This window comes from Berghia stephanieae, chromosome 3 (assembly GCF_034508935.2).
Source record: "Berghia stephanieae isolate SIO BIC M18660-M18661 chromosome 3, UCSD_Bste_1.3, whole genome shotgun sequence".
NCBI lineage: Eukaryota > Metazoa > Mollusca > Gastropoda > Nudibranchia > Aeolidiidae > Berghia > Berghia stephanieae.
Window position 1 is genome coordinate 1,496,675 of NC_088362.1, and position 21,361 is coordinate 1,518,035.

Sequence of the window (21,361 nt, forward strand, 5' to 3'; positions counted from 1 at the left end):
AAACAAAGTGCAGATGTATCAGAGTCTTTCTTAGAGGAGCATTTGAGAAACAACGCATATCGACAAGACGATGACGTCGTCAGTGAAAGACATCTTGGCGAAGAAGACGAAGCAAATTACGAGAACAACCAAGAAGAGATGAATCAAAGTGAAACTGGTTACCCTCCCATCAACCTACATCAAAGAAATATGGTATATTGTCCCACTACCGAAAATTATTGGGCTCAAGCAACAGATTATCCCAGCCTGACAAATCCGAGCTTCTTACAAAACAACTCAAATCCGGGTCACGTGTCTTTCACGTCATGTGTAGATCCCATGAACGAGGAGATTGCATACGACAGCCCTCAAAGACAAGAAGCAGCATCTACGATAGAATTTTACAGACTGATCGATTCGTGTATTGCAGAATCGGAAAACAAACTTTGTCAGCAGCTCGACAATCTGTATCGGACAATCAATGAACGTCTTTATTCCTTGGAATCGATGGTCAATAAACAATTTGACAAGACTTTGAGTCTGATAGGAAATATAAAGAAACAAAGAGGAAACCAATGTATGAATAACACTGATGAAAATAATGAAAGAATTTCTCGATCAATTCACCTGAATACCGAAGCAACAAAATCAAATGTTCCTGATAACTTCTCAGTGAAGCCTCTAGGACATTTATCAACTGACGGATCTGAAGGCAAATCAACCGCACATAATACATTTCCCTCCATTGCATTCACAGAAGTCACCCCTCATAACAACCATGCACACATGAAACGACCAACGGAAAAAGCTGATGGTGATGTAGGTAGCTCGTTATCGAAACATTCTTTATCAGATTCAAAAACTGTTGAGAAGATATATTACATTAAAAAACAAAGTGTCAAAGATTTCATAAAGCGAAATAAGAGAAAAAGCAGGTCACATCAAAGGATGTTGTTTAAAAAGGGTAAAATGTCTCAAAAGCGACGAAAAGCTGGGAACGAGACCCCAACAAAATCTAGGTCATCTACACAATCCAGGAAAATGACTTGTAAAGTAGAAGCCACGGAGAGTCAAACGGCGTTGCCTCAAATGACAAACCTTGTAAGAAACAGTAGCCCCCCTCTCCCATACTTTCAGAGGCAGCACAGTAGAAAGTGTAGACTTCGACATCGCCTGACAGAAGGAGGCAGCTGTAGTTTGTGTATTTTGGCAAAGGGAGGTAAAGGAACTGAAAATTGTTCAGAGAAGAAGCACTCGTGTAAGAATGGCATGGGAAAAGGCTGGAAAGGACGAGAGAATCCACGATCTGTACATGCACTCGTCAGAAAACCAAAACGTACAAAAAGACGAAAACGTAATACTGAAAAGGGGCGGGGGAAATGTGGAAAATCAAAGAAGCTACGATACAAACCCAGAAGAAGAAAAGCAAATATACTGAAAAAGTCTCGTGACAAACGTAATTCCTCTGTGAAACAAACCGTCGCTAGTAGCATTTGTGAAAATGTGATAAATGATACTTCATCAAAGGACCAAATGATTGGATCTACGTTTTCTGGGGCTCTTGGGAAACAAAATAATGCTTCGCATAACAATAAGACGGAGAGTCGGGATAAAGATATGTCATTTCGAAAATTCAAAAAGTTAAATCATATTCCGAATGATTCAGACTTTCAAAATACAATGAATACCAAACATAGGGAATTGCCATGTAAAGATCGTTACCACGATTTAGATCGTCATAAGTGTATCGGTAGAAATTCCAAAAATTGCCTTAGATCAATGAGAAATAAGAGGAAAGAAAAGGAAACTAAAAAGGCAGCTGGTTGTTGTAAAGAAAATAGAAAGTATTTAACAAAAAAGGCGTATAAGCTGTGTCCGCGTTCAGATATTATTACAAGGCGTCAACGCCTAAAGCAAACCAATTGTATTGTAAGCAAAAAACAAAAGCGCTCTTTGAGAGGAGCGTTCTCTAGAGGAAAAATAAAGAAAACAGAGAAAAATATATGCAAAGGTAAGGACATCACTAAAAGAAAGAAACTCGATAAAAGATGCGATAAAGGCCGTCAGTCAGATCTAGGGATATGCAATAACAGTTGTGCTTACAAGCGACTCATGAAAGAACATGACAGTTTGTTGTGGGAAGTCAGAGAAATGAAACAATGTTTGACTCCCAGTTGTAAAGATGCCATTGTTGTAAAAAGAGAGGTCTTGGATAAATTCAATAGACTGGTGTCAAAGTGTTCTCACCAAAGAGCACACAATTTACATCGCATTTTATTTCCAAGAAAGAGGATAAACGATGCGCTTAAAAATGTAACAAATAGCTCGATAGACAAAGGTTACTCATTATTTGTTTGCAATCCGGAACACAGCAATAAATATATGGTATCAAATACTGATATTTTTAAAAGAATCCCAAGAAAGTGCAACATGAATAGAATACGTAACCCTCAAACATTTGCCAGAAACCGTATTTTACAACATGTTGATTCCTTGAGTTTGATCCGTAAAACCAACGGCAGGCGATCTAACAAGACATTCGACTATTCCTTCAGACCGATCCAAGCAGGGTGTATTACCTCGATAGAGTCACATTGTCCCTCAACACAATTTGATAATTTTGCGAACGGCTCTGTCCGAAAACACCAGGATCGTAGGCGTGAAAAGGAAATGAAAATCAATAAGAAAAGCATTCTTTTCAGAGGTACTGATTCACATGACGATGATAATAGCCGTGTTGTCAAATGGCGCGATCATGTTCTAAAAAACACATCAGGAAATATTATCAAACCCAAAGTCAATGTAAATATGAAAACGGATTATAAAAATGTCTTTAGAAATGGCTCGGAAGATTCAACTGCATCGAATTCATCTCAGGGCTCATGTTGTCATTCCAAAGGAATTCCATTTATTAGCCACGTAGAATCTAGTAAGGGCAGGCACGCGACTTATTCATGGTCGAAACCAATTTGTGACGGTTCTGATTTTACTCCATTAGAACGAAAGACATTTAGTAAACATCTCAAAGAGACAGTCAAAAATGATGATTCAACTTACAATGGGGCATCTAGTAGCAATTGTAAAGATATTGAAATGACAAAATCTGTCATAGAAAAGACTGGCCATTGTTTATACGAGTCTGTAGCTATTGATAGAGAGCCATTGACTAAAATCAATGACCAATCATCCTCAGAAGGCACTCCATATCAAAAATTAAATCTTGGAAATAACTTTGAGAATTACATTAGAAGTAAATCATCATCTGTGTCACCCGTGCAAGACACACACGTGTCAAGAGAAGAACTCTCCATTGAAACTATTCATGATTTGTCATGTGATCATACACATGACATAGACGATGAGGCGTCCAACAAAATATATCCTTGTGACTCCAAGGTTCGTGATGACCCAGTATGGCATATGAAACACCCAATTCTTTTTCTACGTCCTCGGCAAACCGATTCCACGACTAAAAGTGCCGACCATAGCGTAAATCAAATGGGATTTCAGACATCAGACAACACATGTAATACATCTTCAAAGCAAGGCACCTACCTCATTGAAGATTTCAAAAGTTACGCGAGAAAAGCTTCATCCCAAAGCAATGCTGAGAAGGAGAACTTTGGTTTTGAGTCTAAGATCGGAAATAAAAAAGAAAAGTTGAACAATGTTGATATGGACAGAGAGCAAAGCCCAAAGAAATCGCATTCCATAACCAGTTGTTGCAGAGAAAAAAACAATTCCTCTCCATCTGATTCAGTAAACCAATCAAATGTCCAATCCAATTCAGCATCTACTTTACAATCTGCGTCAACTAGCCAGGAACTAACTCATCCAGATTGCCAGCATCATGGATCGCCACAAACGAGACATGGAGATAACATTGATTATATTAACAAAGAAACTAGTAATACTCATGAGTCAATAGAAAATAACAAGAACACTCAGAACAACGAAATTAATTCCATAAGCACCAAACATGGCGATGAAATGCGATCAGGTCGTCGTATGGTTTACGTGGTAGAAGAAGATGACGACTTTGAAGACAAAAACAGAAACGATAAAAATCACCATCTTGATAATAAAACAGATGAAAGAGTGCAACGTGTTGGTGACATGAGTATAGACCAAGGAATGACGTCATCAAATGAGAGTAAACAAATTCAAACCCAAAATACACCATGTTCTTCTTCCAGCAATTTCCACTCTATTGCAATGAGTACAAATAACAACAAAGTAGCTACTGAATCGAGCAGCATCGCAATGAATACGACACTAGAAAGCGAACACGTTAGAAATCAGGGATACTTGCTCACAGCTTCGGAAAATGAATCTGTAAAAAGTGATTTTTGTTATCAGAATCGTTACAAAGGTAATGAAACAGATGTTTCTTTCGCCGATGACGAAATGTCGCAGATAGTTTCAATGCAGTCAGAATCAAGCAGATGGACCTTACCTACAAGTCAGTTAGGGACTCTATCGCATAACCGAAACAATGACACCAATAACATTTCAAAAGCCGACATTCAAGAGACATTATCTGTAGACTTAAACTCTTCTGTTGCACATTATGACATAAACATTCAAAGAGATAATACATCGAATGAACTGACGGAGAATATTATTGGTTCTATAAGTGAAGTTGACCTCAGGTCTCATTATGACCAACACTCAGTACAATTAGAAAACGACCATCTTGGCGTTTCGAGTGACCCAGAAGAAGCCTCGTCTACATCGAGCGGAATCAACAACAACAACGTCACAGACAACTTGATCAATTCACAAAGACAACAAAATGGAGCATCTCCTATTCCAATCCAACATAAAAGATTGGAATGCTTCACCAATTGTCGCTTTCTGCCGTACAATAAATATAACTGCCACTGCTGCTGCCTGCCTGTTAAATCGATGACCACGCTGCATTCTGAAAAGACAAAATTACTCCAAGGCATGTGTCTTTTGGGTTTGTCCGAGGCCCAGGAAGGCTGTAGTCACGCTCAAGAAAGAATAAATGAGGACGGTGAGTCACAGAGTAATGGTCGAAAATCGCGATGGATTGCTCTTAAAACAAGAAAGAGGCCGCTGAGCACGGATAGTGAAGAAGAGAATAAAACACGTGCAGCAAAATGTTGCAAAAAGGAGGTAAACCTTTGCTTTTCTTCTCCAAATACCACCCCCTCCCCCCAGCAATATGTATATAATATATACTCGACATTCTTTAAAATGAAAGTCATTCTTAAAATATTTTCTGTGCCACACTAGAGCCTAATGGCACTCGGGAATCTAAACAGATGAATTAGGTGATTGACCCTCTCCTTACCAGCTATTTATAAAATTTTCCCCGAAAATTCTCTCCCACAAAACACAAAAATAGACTTTTCTTACTCAAACAAAAAAGTAACAAGTGAGCCCTACAACACAGTGTTTAGTATTTATAGCTGTTATCAAAGCATTTCTTTGAATTTTGTAATGTACAAGAGAAATCAGAATGAGAAAATTGTCGGTTGCATCGTAACGAATGTGACGATTTTCCCATGGTTGGTAAGGAGAGAGTTTAAAGAAAGAAACAACAGAAAGAGATCACACCCTCAAATACCTTACACAACATAGGGAATAATATTAAACCATATCTCAACCCACTGAAGTCGTTAAAATAAAGGCGAAATAAAAACCAAAACCAATTTTGACCCAAGTTATGTGCACTTTTTATTTTCATACTTTATATGTGAAATTGTTACAAACGAAGCGTAAATAATTTTTGTGAGCATTTTAAAAATAAGTTATCCTTTGACCGGGAATTAAATTAATAATAAATTGACATACTTATCAAAATACAGACAAATTAAAGTGTTTTTTAAAAATCCTGACAGAGCCGTCTGGTGTCGGTAACCAAACGACCAAAGACACACTTCCGGAGAGCAAGATGGCAATTTATGAGAGAGATGAAGCTCAACAAACTAAGAAATGGATCCAGAAGACAGCTGCTACCCATAAACAGAATTGTTATTGCAGGCAAGTATTGCTCTTATTATTATATATTTCACGAGTGCTGACTTTTCATTGACCTACTTCCCGACCATCTATTTAAGTCAGAATAAGTAATTTAGTAGAAAACTCGCCACTCAGACAAAAGGACTGATACTGATATCTGTCCTAGGTGAAGGCAAGACGTTTCATCTCCTCTCTCTCTCTGGCTACCTAGATTTTAAAAAAATGAGCTTTACATAGCGCAATATCCACTAAATGTGCTCAAAGCGCTTTACAAGTAGTCCCTGGTCAACAGCAACATTTAACATGTAGGACGGACATGACGCCTGTTAGGCGATAGTACAATTTTTCGGACAAAGACAACTGTGTTAACGGCCAGGTACTCATTTTACACCTGAGCACGGTGAGAGAATGTGAGTAAAGAGCCTTTTCCAAGGACTCAACTATGCGCCGAGAGCGAGGCTCGAACACAGTACCTTCCGATCCGAAAGCGAGTGTCATACCACTAGACCACATACCCGCACTGCGACTAGATAAGATTGTCTGGCCTTGGTCTGATAGATTTATTGTTAATTACGTACTCTTTAAAACTATTTGAAAATGGAACACAGAGCAGCGTGGAATTGTCACTGTCCAATTAGTGCAACAGAATCACGATAAACACAAGCTCCACCGATCTTATGGTTCTGATCAAAGAAATATTGATGTGATATTTGAAATATGCCAACGATTTATAGTACATTTTCTGTACACCATCTTCAGATAAGCTACCGACATCAACAATTTATTGCAACCTCCATATTCTACCTTAATTATCCAGCTCTCAGAAATATATTATCAGTTTTATTAGAAACGTAGCCATATGAAGAGACCAGAGCAAATCTATTCATGTAAAACAGTTGCTTTTATAATTACTACATATGAAAAAATCAAACAAAATATGTCTTTAAAACAAACCAATAAATGTGGACCAATCTAATCACAAAAGAACAATGAATATACAAAAATGAAATTCCCTCTGGTTAACAGAGTAAAATGGGTGTATTTTAGGGTATTACTAAAAACAGACCGAAATAACCCGTGTTAGCCAAATCAAAACACTGCAATAAGAACAATAGTGCTAAAATTTCTTGTCCAAGGGACAAAATGTCAAAAACCGGGGCCCTCCGGGTACGAGTTAAATGTCTTATCCCTCGCCCATATCGCCTCAGATCTGTGTTTCAATATTCTATGCATTTTGGAGATGCGGAAACAATGATGCTGATATAATTTTTCTTACTCATTATCTGAACGGAAAATTCACAAAACAAACGAAAGTGCCTGAAATGGGGCTAGAACCCGGGACGAATGCCTTAGCCACTCGGTCACCCCCCCCCCTCCATCTCACCGACAAGTAAGACCTGTCATAATTAAAGTGTAGCATCTTATGATCGGTTATCAAATTGCCAAGGATGGATAACTGGGCGGTGACCAATGTATTTTGAAACCCTTATGCGTTGAGTGAGAGAATGCATCAATGTACGTGAATCTATCTATACTAATGCTCAATTTATATAATTCTGTATCTGCAGCTCCCAAATCTTTAAAGCCACCATCTTCTGATGCCGACAGTGAATCCAGCTTGTAACCTGATACAACTAAAGCAAGAGTAATGATTCGTTTAAAACGGATGAAGAAAATAAAGGACCGTGTTATGAAGACATGACCTGCAGAAAGAGAGAGAGAGAGAGAGAGAGAGAGAGAGAGAGAGAGAGAGAGAGAGAGAGAGAGAGAGAGAGAGAGAGAGAGAGAGAGAGAGATTTAAACTAATAAGCGACAGATAATTGACAAACTTTGAAGTCGACGCGCAATAAAATATAATTTTAGGCGCCACTCACTATGGAGAAGTAAGACGAGGATTAAGAACGATGTTTGAAACAAAACGATGCTTAAATTGGTAAGACTATTGATGGATGATAAATTGGGGTTGACAGATTTATGACCGACGGTGATCTACTTTAACATACACTCCCATACATTAAATATACGAATGAATGATGTATAATATTAAACAATCATTACAAAACCGATTTAATTTGTCGTTTGTTTATTTTTCTGCATAGAATATTACCATTTTAAATCAATCATATCCAATCAAAAAAAGAAAGAAGAGGGAGACAGAGGATAGATTACATTGACAATCTGAACAGATGGATTGGTGGAGACGGAACAGGAATCGAACTATTGAGAAGATCTGGTTGGTGGGACATGATCGCCGATGTCTGCAACAGGTCAGGCAGTTGATGATTATCCAATTCAATTTAATTCGTGGATTTCACGTATTTCTCTTCTTTTCTTCCATTTGAGTAAAACCCAGTTCGCGTCAGAGATTTGTTATTCACATTTTTGCGGATGCCGTTAAGATATTATTTTGTTTACAATTTTTTCAGCTTGTTTAGAGAGTGATTCATGTGAATGCATGGCCGTTGGCAAAAACTTGGGTTGGGAGTATCTAGGTCGTTTGATGTTATATCACATGTTATAGGATGATGTGGTCGATACTAGAGGATTTATACGGGCAGTATCCACTAAAAGTGCTCAAAGCGCTCTCAAGGGGGCCTCTAGCCAAAAGCAAGACTTTACAAGTAGGGCAAGATCGTAGCCATCGTAAAGTTATAGCCTGACACTGACCAAAAAATGACGTCAAAATGCCAGTCTTTTGCCACAAAAGAAAACAAATCGTGAGTTGTATTCAATAGTTCAACCAATGAAATAACTTGTTTCCTTGAGCACTACTAACGACAACTTACTAAGCGGTGCAAAAACCTAAAAAATGACGTCAAACTGCCAGGTCTGAAGGGTTCTTGTGTCAGGCGATATGTTAACGATGGCTACGGCAAGATAAGCCTGAAAGGAAATATTACAATATTTTTTCGACAGAGACGATGCTATTAATGGCAAGGCACTCATGTTACACCTGAGTACGGTAAGAGCCTTTTTAAGGACTCCACTTTCCGCCACAGAGAGTGGAACTTGAACCTACTACTGGTCCCACCAAAAAAAATCTTATAGATGTAGAAGTATATTATAAAATGTACATTTACTTTCTTTTCGCCTCTTTAAGACTCCATTCTCTATAGGGAATGCAATTAGCGAAGAGTAGCGTCCCTTGATTGGACGTCACCGGTGGAGAAGTCATTTGTAAACAAACCAACTACAAGCCAAGCGCTCCAAATACAAAATTTATTATTCATATTTATGTACAAAAAATGCATAACGTTGATTGTGATATGCATTTTTTGTACAGAAATATGAATAATAAATTTTGTATTTGGAGCGCTTGGCTTGTAGTTGGTTTGTTTACGAATAACTTCTCCCCCGGTGACATCCAATCAAGGGACGCTACTCTTCCGGTAATCTCATTCCCTATTGGCTTCTTGCTTGGTAGCAGGGCCGCAGTTGTCATGAAAGACGGTAGCAGAAATTGTTATTCATACTAAAAATGAGCATATCACAACCGTTTTGGAATACATGGTTTAACTTCATTTTCTGTCATTTATAAAAGCTCAATATTAAAAAAAAAACAACACCATAGCTCGCTGTGTAATGTATATGGATTTGGGGCTTGAAAGAGTGCAAGAATGAGATTTATTGATTTATAGTGAACAAAAATGCAATATCCCTAATTAGATTTCAAACTTTGGACTCTCTCTGTGTCTCTCTCTCTCTCTCTCTCTCTCTCTCTCTCTCTCTCTCTCTATCGATCTATCTCTGTGTCTCTCTCTGTCTCTCTCTCTCTCTGTCTCTCTCTCTCTCTCTCTCTCTCTCTCTCCCCCCTCTCTCTCTCTCTTTTCATCTCCTTACTTGACGTGCCCATCTGACAACTTCGATTTTCTCACATCGTAACAACCCTCAAACGACTAATCGATAAGTAAGGACACTACCTAATGTGTGTTAATGACAGATTTAACCCTTTGTATAAAAACCAGAATGATTAGCGTGTTGACCGTTAAAAAAAAGTTTAGTGCAAAAAACCTCAGGTTATTGTTTAATCCTGAGAAACAAATGAGATGTGCTTCTTTCTGAACAATGACCTTCTGCAGTTTCTACGAGCAACTTTTCCGGCCTAATAACTTATTTCTTCAGCTCAGTTTTTATCATTTTGCAGTGTTGTTGTGAAAAATAGAATGTTCATCATGAAGAAAATGTTTCTTCATGGAAATGATATCCTCAAATTTTGCGTTCATTAATTGAAATTCATACGAGACGACCACATGGTTTGGTGACATTGAAAATCAAATTGGGCTACTCAAATAATACGGTGGCCATTTTTCATTTGAACTGGAATGAATCACTTCCCTTGACTCCGATGATATACCGTGGTGCCTTGCAGGTCGGACTGCTAGCGTTCCTCTTTGGTGTGTATATTGTGTTAGTTGTTTGGACGACGGAGAGGTACAAGATGAATGCATACAGGTAAAGTACTGAATTAAGTATTAGTATTAGCTAAATAACAATAACAAAGAAAGTATTGGACTGGAACCCTCAGGGCAGAAGATCAAGGGGAAGGCCACGAGGAACATAGAGAAGAATTAAAGAAACTGATATACAGAGAAGTGGTAAGACCTGGAATGAGATATAAAAAAAAGAAGTTAGCTCGGGATAGAGAAGGATGGAAACTGTTTGTCTGTGGCCTATACCCTGACCCAGGGTGAAAAAGGCAATGATGATGATGATGATGATGATGATGATAGAGAAGGATGGAAACTGTTTGTCTGTGGCCTATACCCTGACCCAGGGTGAAAAAGGCAATGATGATGATGATGATAGAGAAGGATGGAAACTGTTTGTCTGTGGCCTATACCCTGACCCAGGGTGAAAAAGGCAATGATGATGATGATGATTAGCTAAATTTAGAAATTAGGGAGCAGGCACCGATGAAAGATGAAGATATGTACAAGTTTAGCGCGCGAAAGGTGACAGACAAAGCAAGAAAGAAAAATACAAGGAAAAAAAACAAACGATATCAGAAAATCAGTAGGTATCGACTGGGGATCGAACCTCAGACCTCCTGATTACTGGTCAGACGTGCTACCATTACCTACAGCACAGAGGTTTCCGATAGTTGGGACAAATTTAATTAATTGTTTATATTTTGTGATGCAATTCAGGACTACCGCGAACCTCACTCTGTGGTGTAGTATTAATAATAATAATAATGATAATAATAATAATAATAATAATAATAATAATAATAATAATAATAATAATAATAATAATAATAATAATAATAATAATAATAATAATGCGCAACTTCTATAGCGCCCCTTTCCACCAAATGTGCTCGGAAGCGCTTATCTACCCTATATATATTCATGTCAGAGCCCAATGATATGACTGGGTGGGGTTCCTGATCTCCCATAGTGGGCAGGGGGGTACTTACTGTGTCTTCTATCCCCCTATGTCTGTTTTCCAACTTGCTCTCTGTCTTTGTCTTGGAATGAGATTACTTGGTTTTGTCCTGACCCTGGCCGGAGTTCCTTGACTGGGAGGGAAGCAGTTAAATGTATAGTTGTAGTTTTAGGAGATCACATATCTGTTATGTACTGTTATTTTCTATTTTTAACGTATTATGATTTGTAAACATTTGAGTGTATTCCTCTTAGTGGGATCTTGTGTTGGTGTCTGGGTGAGACTTTTAGGTCATTTCAAACCAAGTACTTTGATAGTGTGCTCTTGAAATCTACATCTATTTCCTATTTGAACGAATTCCCCTTTGTCCCACCTTTTTTTTGGTTGTTTTAATTGTAATTCTAGTACTTTTTTACTGGCCCTGATATGACCTAATGTGTTGCAAGCGCCGTAAAACCCTTAAAAACAAAAAGCAACAAACAAATGATTATGAAAAGAACTCACACATCCAAAATGCACAAAGATACACATACTTACACACCATGCGTGCACACACACACACACACACACACACACACACACACACTCTACTAGTAAATATATTGATTACATTGGGTTACTCTCGGGGTCCATTAAATCGTAAAGATGTTTACACTTTTTATGTTGGCGATACAGCCAGCCACAACTTTGAAATATTATAGTCACTTTATGGCCATTGCTATATCAAATATAAAATTCCCTACACACCTATTACTGATAGTACGAATAGATTGAACTGTAAAGTGATACTGTTATGTGTAAGAGTAAAAAGAGTGGCTGTTAAATTATTGATCTTCTAATCAATAAAGCTGTTAAAAGCCAGCTTTTTATAAACTTAGATTTAGAGTAATTAATTGGATTCAATAGTCTGGTGTCACGTCGCCCAGCAACGGCGGCCATATTGGTTCTAAACAAAGAAAATCTGTACTTTTTTATTCTTCATGCTGTCTCGAACTTTTCATAGGTCTTGTGATCAGAATGTGTAAAAGTCAAAACATGATCAAATTTATAATGTTTTTCCCTCTGGATACGCTTTTATGTTCGTCGGAGAAATCTTTCATAAGGGCGGCCGCCATTGTTCCGATAGTTTAGAGCCTGTTACTAAGTACCATGGGTCAATACAAGGGAAGTGACGTTACGACTGTTGACTGTTACAATGTGCAATCAATTCACGTATTCGGACAAAATGTATTGTTCTTATTACAGACAGACAACTTTTATCTATGGATTAGGATTATACCAAAATTGTCAACAACAAAAAGCATAGTATAAATAAGGTGTTAATAAATATTATAAATTGATTCATTAATTACTGTCATCTGACCCACGATACAATGTCATCAAAATAAGATTTTGGGGTGGGAGAGGTGGAGGGGGGTTACAGCGGTGTTTCTTTTTTACGAAACCCGCCAAAACCTGCCGAAACCCGTCGAAACCAGACAAAGTTATGGGAAGTAGGCAGCAGTGGGGAGTGAACCTGGGACTCAGGGAAGTGTACACCATTGGGGAGTGAACCTGGGACTGGGTTTCGGCGGGTTTCGTAAAAAAGCAAATACTGATCAGACTACAATGATTTCCATGGTAGACTGTTAATTCTATAATTAGGCCAATGCAAGTTTCAGTGAAACTCAAACTAATTGATTTAACACTTGAGTCGCCTTTATTCAGTTTATTTTCATTACATTTTAACTTGTCATAATATAAAGTCCCATAATAATTTAACATTTTCTCCCCTTTGATTCAATTAAAGTCAATGAAACCTTATTTCCTGCCGTTTTCATCTCCAATTCCAGCAACTACTCAAACTCGAGAACTTCAAATCCAGTTGCACATCTTCTATCAGCAAACGATTCGACCACGAATATTCCCACACTGAGTTCAGATTCCCAGCGATTCCCAAACGAGAACAAGACAATGCTGATCCATGACTTCAACGCGGCGCCGCACACGCAACACCAGCTGTCTTTCTGGGGCTGTGACTATCGATGTGCTCTCACAAACGACTCGTCCAAGGCTGATCTGCTGTACCTAAACGCTGGACAGATGTCCCCGAGAACCTCTTTGCCCGCCAAAAAGAAGAAGAATCAAGTGTTTGTATCAAAATACCACTTTATTTCCCTAATCCCTTAAAAATTAATAAACAAATAAATAATAACTAAACAAATATGAACTTTTATAGCACACTAATGGGGATAAATGTATATAATATAAATATGTATGATTTAAATAAATAATTATATATATAATGAGTGAAAATCAACTCACATTTTACTCATATGATAATGCTCTCAATTGTTAATTTAATGAGCACTGTCAGAACTACAGGATGTACAACAGTAATGATTTATATATATATATATATATATATATATATATATATATATATATATATATATATATATATATTGTAGATGGCTACTGTACAGCAGGGAGCCTCCAACCTTCCCACGGTTCAGCTATCTAAACCGGACAGACCTAAGGCGCCATGTCAACTGGACAAGGGCTATTTTCAGTGACGCCACTTTCCCGTTGACGTACGGAACGTTACACAAGATAGAACAAGCGCCGGAGAGAGATTTTGGTAAATAGTTATTTAACCATCTCCCTATCAGCCATTTTCAGACTTTCCTCAAAACTTCACACCCACCCAACACAAACAAAAGGCATTTCTTACTCAAACAGAAAATCAACAAGCACATTCTATACATAATATGGTTCGACAATATTACAGAATGTCACGTTTTTATAGCTTTAGCAAAAAGAAATGAAATCTAGGTGAGAAAGGTGACGGTTGCATTGCAACAAATGTGACGATTTTTCAATAGGTGGTAAGGAGAGGGTTAATTGTTACTCGTTATATCAATCTGGTGATATGAAGAAAATTGAATTGTTTAAATTTGATTTGAATTGAATTGCTTAGTATGGCACTGCACCATTCACATTGCCCCATATTGCTATCAAGAGACCAATATGATTTTATAACTTTTAAACATGCACTGACAGCACGATTTAGTTTGCTTGCGTCAGTCGGTTTGTATGGCGGTGAAGAAGAAGGAGGAGCAGGAGGTCTAGCAGGTGGAAGAGAAGAAGAAGAAGAAGAAGAAGAAGAAGAAGAAGAAGAAGAAGAAGAAGAAGAAGAAGAAGAAGAAGAAGAAAAGAAGAAGAAGAAGAAGAAGAAGAAGAAGAAGAAGAAGAAGAAGAAGAAGAAGAAGAAGGGAGAGGAGGATGAGGAGTAGTAAAAAGAGGAGGAGGAAGTTGCGGAGGAGGACGAGGTGAAGGAGGAGGAGGAGATGGAGGAGCTGTCAATCGACGCTCCAATGCTCTCAATCATTATAATCTGATTTCAAGATGGACATCTCTCATTAGCCCACATGTCCATCCTCTTCTGGGTGCTTTGTATCAATGTTATTGTTGCACTGGTTTTTTAAACATTATTCTTTCCATAAATTAAATGTTCCCAAGAAATCTTTATCGTCATCTTGATTCAAGATGGCGGCGCTGCTCTGGCGACACCCGGTTACGCTGCTCTGTGTAATTAATGTCTTCTTGTTGTGTGCACGTTTTGTGACTTCATTTTCTGTTTATGACAAATTGCCACTTTTTTTTAGGGCAATAAAGATTAATTATTATAATAATAGGTGGCTTTTGCCAATCTGAGAGAATAGTTTTCAAGTTTTCCATCTAATTTTCAATGATACATTTAATGGTCTCCTGGAAAACTGCTGCGATACTCCTTTCAATGTTGATTGTTCATGTTGATTTTTCAACATTCAAATCCACACAGAAGAACAAACCACATAAAATAAGACCAATCGACTCGAAACATTATTATATCGGGTAAACCTGAAGATTATATCTTTTACGTTGCATTTGCATGCTTTTTACATATCTAAATGACATCATGATTTCCTTGGGATATTTTGCCACATTTCAACCATTTTCGTAAACCAGATTTCTGCCAGACTATATTATTCATCCACTTTCCAACTCTCAGATGCAATCTATGATTCCAAAATGCATTCGGCTGCATGGTTTGTGGGTCATTGCGAGACCCAGTCCCGACGAGAGGAGTACGTCAGACGGATGATGTCAAGAATGGACATACACATCTACGGTCTCTGTGGGAATATGACGTGTGGCGTCCGTGGTTACCACATGGGGGGATACAAGAACAGATGCCTCAAGATGCTCTCCGTGAAATACAAGTAAGATGACGGTAATGGGCAGACGATAAAACTGCCTATATTGAGAGAGAGAGAGAGAGAGAGAAAGAAAGAGAGAGAGAGAGATAGATAGATAGATAGAGAGAGAGAGAGAGAGAGAGAGAGAGAGAGAGAGAGAGAGAGAGAGAGAGAGAGATGGTATTCATTTTACACCTGATGCGGTGATAGTATGTTAATAAAGAGCCTTTTCAAAGAAATCATATTGCGCCACCAAGAGTAGGACTCAAACAAGAAACCTACTGATCTAAGGCATGTATCCTACTACGTAACCACAAATCCACACGTATTAAACGCTGAGAATATCTTATCTTTTTCCTACAGTGCAGAAATGAAAACTGAATAAATTACTGACAAATACAATTGAAATACTCTATACAAATATCCAGACTAATTTCATTTGATTATTTTAAGATTCGTAACGTCTAACTCCAGACTGATATTACATTGAGGATATATTTCATGGCCTCTGCTGATTGGACAGAATTTCGTAACAAATAATTTCATGGCCTCTGAACGTGGCCTTCGTAAAGTTATGGCCTGATACCAAATAATGACGTCAAACTGCCAGTCCTTTTGGATTTCAGTATCAGGCTATAACATTACGATGGCTACGCTCTGAATCGGGCAGTCTTACGTAACCAACAACGTTCAGCTGCCCCGTGGTTTTCTACCTTATCGCGGTTGGCAGTGATTGTGGGTCTTAATGATCTCAAGAGTTCTGGCAGCCGATAACTTAGTGGTTCTAGATAGGACCAGCCATGCTGTACAGGTCAAAGTCAAAGGGCAAGGCTAGGCAAAATGTGGACATACCCTCGGGAAGCATTTTTTGGGGAACGTCTGTTGCAGGGGCGTGGCTATATTGGTGGATTTGGTGCCTGGCACCGCATCCATTTAAAAAATAAAATGGATTACAGCATTTAAAAAAATAAAACTTAGAAATGGTATAAACCGCCTCGTACTTATTTCAGTAAGTCTTTTCTGTAATTTTTTTCTTTCCTTCGTAATTACAAATATAGCATGTTTTAAGTCATTTTATTCTGAATAGGGCACCACCTTATTATACTGTAAGCATGCCACGCCACTGGTCTGTTGTAACAGTTACTTGTGATAAAACGTCCATTGTTGTATGGCTCGATTCATTCAATCCCCAGGTTTTACTTGGCATTTGAAAATTCATTCTGTGAGAATTACGTGACGGAAAAATTCTTCAATCTGTTCCGAGGAGATGTTTCAGTAGACGTGATACCAGTCGTACGTGGTGGCGCTGATTACAAGCGTCTGTTCGACCCTGACATTTTTGTAGACGCGGCTGACTTCCGCTCACCGGAACATCTGGCAGACCACTTGTCTCAACTTGCCAATGACAGGAAGCGATACATAAGTATGCTAAGGCAAAAAAGCAGGTAGGGTTATGTCAATTAAACGGTTAAGATGATGATGTTGATGATAATGATGATGATGATCATAATGATGATGATGATGATGACCTATCATTCACAAGCCAAGCGTCATTCCACTTGACCACAAAGCCGCGCCTCAAGCCCATAGCCCTACTATAATACTGGCCGAAGCACGAGGACGATCAACCGTAGGGGTTAAGGCTATCGTATTCGTTACACAAAGCGAGGAAATTGAATACGTGATTAGGTACCGTGTGTAGTCAGCAATCAAATTTTCGTCAGTCTTTGTTTCGTTGTATTCATGACGTAACTATAGTACTGACCAAAGCACGAGGCTCTTGACCACTACCGTTAAGGCTATTGTATTCGTTACACAGGTACCGTGTGTAGTGTGTAGTCAACAATCAAATTTTCGTCAGTCTTGTTTCAACTGGCATTGGACACAACCGCTTTGTTTTCTCTCGCTTCGTTCAATTTGCTGGATTTTTAAATTTTATATATTTAATTAAATGAAATTGTGCTTATCATTGTTGACATTCCGGATTTTAATACTTATATGTTATATATTTAATTAAGTAAAAGTGTGCTTATCATTGTTGACATTCCGGAATTTAATTCGTCATTCTTTGTTTCAACCTAGGTTGGTCACAACCGCCTTTTTTTTTTCTCTCGCTTCATTCAATTTGCTGATATATATTTAATTAGGGGGGGGGGTGTTAAGTGGACGTGTGCTTATCATTCCTTATCGGATTATTTATTTATCACCGCATTTAAGGTAAGATAATGCAATCTTTATCATCATCATCACATATCGTTATCATTATTGTCATCATTATCATCATTTGTCGCTTCCCCAATCTTTTATTATCTCCCAAATATCTTACCTACCCCCTTTCCTCTCCAACACTTTTTTCCTGTTATCAATTTTTTGTTCACTATAAAATTATCACAACTCCCTTCATCATCTCCTTTCTACGACTACTACTACTACTACTACTACTGCTGCTGCTGCTATTACTACTACTACTCCTACTCCTACTACTACTACTACTACTACTACTTCTATTGCTACTACTACTACTACTACTACTATTACTACTACTATTATTATTGGTCGTGATGATGATGTGGTGGTGGTGGTTGTCGTAGCTGTGGTAGTGATGATGTGGTGGTGGTGGTGGTGGTTGTAGTAGTAGTAGTGGTAGTGCTAATGATGAGGTGGTGGTGGTGCTTGTTGAAGTAGTGGTAGTGGTGGTGATGGTGGTTGTAGTAGGAATGGTAGTGATGATGATGTGGTGGTGGTTGTAGTAGTGGTAGTGATGATGATAATGATGTGGTGGTGGTTGTAGTGGTAGTGATGATGTGGTGGTGGTGATGGTTGTAGTGGTAGTGGTGATGATGTGGTGGTGGTGGTGGTGGTTGTAGTGGTAGTGATGATGATGTGGTGGTGGTGGTTGTAGTGGTAGTGATGATGATGTGGTGGTGGTGGTTGTAGTTATATTGATGATGATGTGATGGTGGTGGTTGTAGTAATAGAGGTAGTGATAATGATGTGGTGGTGGTGGTTGTCGTATATTAGTGATAGTGATGATGATGTGGTGGTGGTTGCAGTGTATTAGTGGTAGTGATGATGATGTGGTGGTGGTTGCAGTGTATTAGTGGTAGTGATGATGTGGTGGTCTTGGTTGCAGTCGTAATGGTAGTGATGATGGTTGTATCAGTAGTGATGATTGGACGGATTGGGGGGGGGGGGGGAGTATCCTTGGAACAATTTGACGGAAGCTGCCCGGAACCCGGAGTTTTGGCACCACTGACTACTACTACTGCTGCTACTACTACTACTACTACTACTACTACTACTACTACTACTACTACTTCTACTACTACTACTACTACTACTACTACTACTACTACTACTACTACTACTAACACTACTACTACTATTGCTACTACTACTACTACTACTACTACTACTACTACTACTACTACTACTACTATTGCTACTACTATTGCTACTACTACTACTACTACTACTACTACTACTACTACTACTACTACTACTACTACTGCCATCACCACCATCACATTGAAGTGCATCTTTTTCACAAAATTATGTTCGTTATTACTCATCAATGTTCAGTGTTGACTATCAAATTGCCCACTACTGTAAAAAAAAAAAACAAACAAAATCCCCCAAAAGTCTCTCTCTCTCTCCCTCTCTCTCTCTTTCTCTCTCTCTCTCTGTCCTCTCTCCCATTGTTGTATTTTTAGTCCATCTCAAATAAAATTTTGTGTACGTTTACTTCTACACAAAGCTTAACTCTAGTCATCTCGTCATGATTTATAATTTGAATTTGATATAGGCTATTTATTAGTAAATCATCACTCCGACACCTTTAATGAGTTAAATAATTACAACTCGTCTCTTACATCACTGCCCCATTGCATACCGGTCTTTGCTAACTCTCACTAACACACTGCCTACACACTACACAGCGCTAGTCAATGGCCTTAACCAACTCGGCTCAAGACGCGTGCGACAAGGCCTTTACCAAGTCGGCCATGCTCAAGCCTCAAGCAGATGACATAATCTCTCCTATACGTAATCACCGACGTGTGTATAATATGCACGTGTACAATTGCACGTTGGTGAAAACTTATTTTTAAAAAACACCAAAAAAAAACAAACAAAACAAAAACAAAACAAAACAGTTCTTTGTTTTCACGCAGTATTTCAACATTCTTAAAAAGTTTGTGATATGACACGAAATACAGCACAATTAATTCAGGTTTTAAAGAAATAAGGAGTTATGCGTTATTCATAATATTACCTCTCACTCTCCCACAACTCTCACTTGTAACACATGCCTTTGTCTCAGGTATATCCGTGGAAAACCTCCAGACAAATTTGAATGCAAAATGTGTCGTTCATTGCACCTGAGGAATATTCCTGGCCAAGCATACGAGGACATCTACTCTTTCTGGAAACATCCAAGCCGGTGTCATGAACCACAAGATTTGAAAGAAGTGTGAAACGGATTTATTGCATTCATGCTATATATTTTAAAACCACAATTTTGTTTGCGTGTATGCGTGTGTGTGTGTGTGTGTGAGAGAGAGAGAGAGAGAGAGAGAGAGGTAGAGAGAGAGAGAAAGAAAGAGAGAGAAAGATAGAGAGAGAGAGAAAGAGAGAGAGAGAGAGAGAGAGAGAGAGAGAGAGAGAGAGAGAGAGAGAGAGAGAGAGAGAGAGAGAGAGAGAGAGAGAGAGAGACAGTTTGTGCTTGTATATATATTTATGATTTATGTGTGTCTGTATGGGTGTATCTATCCGTGTAATTACTGAAATACTTTCTCACCCGTTCAAAATCAACTCGTCAAAATTCATTTTTCTGCTGTAGTTTGTCAATCTACGTCATCCAATGTTGTCTCATTAACAAAAAACTCTAGTCTAAGGGGATACTCTGATACTGACCAACAAATTACGTCACAAAAGAAGATAATCATCAAATTAAAAAAAAGTAAAAAGGTGAGTTATTGTTAGAAGTGTTCAAGGAAACAAATGGTTTCATTGGCTCAGCTATTGGATTCAATAGTCTGATGTCACGTCGCCCAGCAACGGCGGCCATCGAGGTTCTAAACAAAGAAAATCGGTACTTTTTATTCTTCATGCTGGCTAGAACTTTTCATATGTCTTGTGATCAGAATGTGTAAAAGTCAAAACGTGATCAGATTTATGTTTTTTCCCCCCTCTGGAAACGCTTTTATGCTCGTGGGAGAAATATATCATAAGGGCATCTGCCATTGTTCCGATAGTTTAGAGCCAGTTAATAAGTTACCATGCGTCATTACGTCATTACGAGGGAAGTGACATTACGGCTGTTGAAGCGTATTGATTCCAAGTCACAATTAATCTTTTCTCGTGATAGTTGTCTTCTTTCATGACGATTTTTTGGGGTTAAGTATCTATTCAGTATCAGGCTTTTGGTTCACTGTGTTTTCAGTTGCCGAACCGAACAAGAACTGAACGCGAATTATTAATTTATTAAAATGTCTCTGTTTTCTCCTAGCAAAGTGAAATAACACACTGAATTCTTTTTTGTTTGTTTTAACAACACCTTTTGGATGATTAGTTATCACTACAATATGACCTACCGGCGCTAAACGGTATTATATCGCGGTGGTTTCGATGCCAAAAAATTGAATTTATAGTCAAACGACCTTGGTCAAATTTTTATGATTTATTTAGGAGACAGATTATCCTTGATCAAAATGTCTTGTACTTAATTTGACATTTCATGCCATAATACTGAAAGCTTAGTGTACCTGTATCTACATAAATTC

At 38.3% G+C, this 21,361-nt stretch overlaps 2 protein-coding genes across 3 annotated transcripts in view; both read left to right on the plus strand.

The window, feature by feature from the left end:
* The window catches only part of LOC144966998 (uncharacterized), a 14,599-nt gene extending 6,839 nt beyond the window's left edge, over positions 1-7,760 (plus strand). For both annotated transcript variants that reach the window (XM_078903714.1, XM_078903715.1), the window contains exons 3-5: positions 1-5,121; positions 5,850-5,991; positions 7,539-7,760. The exon at positions 1-5,121 is cut by the window's left edge. In XM_078903714.1, the coding sequence (XP_078759840.1) occupies positions 1-5,121; positions 5,850-5,991; positions 7,539-7,594 (5,319 nt within the window). In that variant the 3' untranslated portion in view covers positions 7,595-7,760. The remainder of the gene's footprint in view (positions 5,122-5,849; positions 5,992-7,538) is intronic.
* Positions 7,761-9,954: 2,194 nt separating this feature from the next.
* On the plus strand, positions 9,955-20,158 carry LOC144966999 (alpha-(1,3)-fucosyltransferase C-like). Its single transcript, XM_078903716.1, has 6 exons — positions 9,955-10,422; positions 13,191-13,487; positions 13,809-13,978; positions 15,392-15,602; positions 16,772-17,023; positions 19,900-20,158. Exons 1-6 carry the CDS (start codon positions 10,316-10,318, stop codon positions 20,051-20,053), a joined length of 1,191 nt encoding a protein of 396 aa, XP_078759842.1. The 5' UTR covers positions 9,955-10,315; the 3' UTR covers positions 20,054-20,158.
* Positions 20,159-21,361: the final 1,203 nt, after the last annotated feature.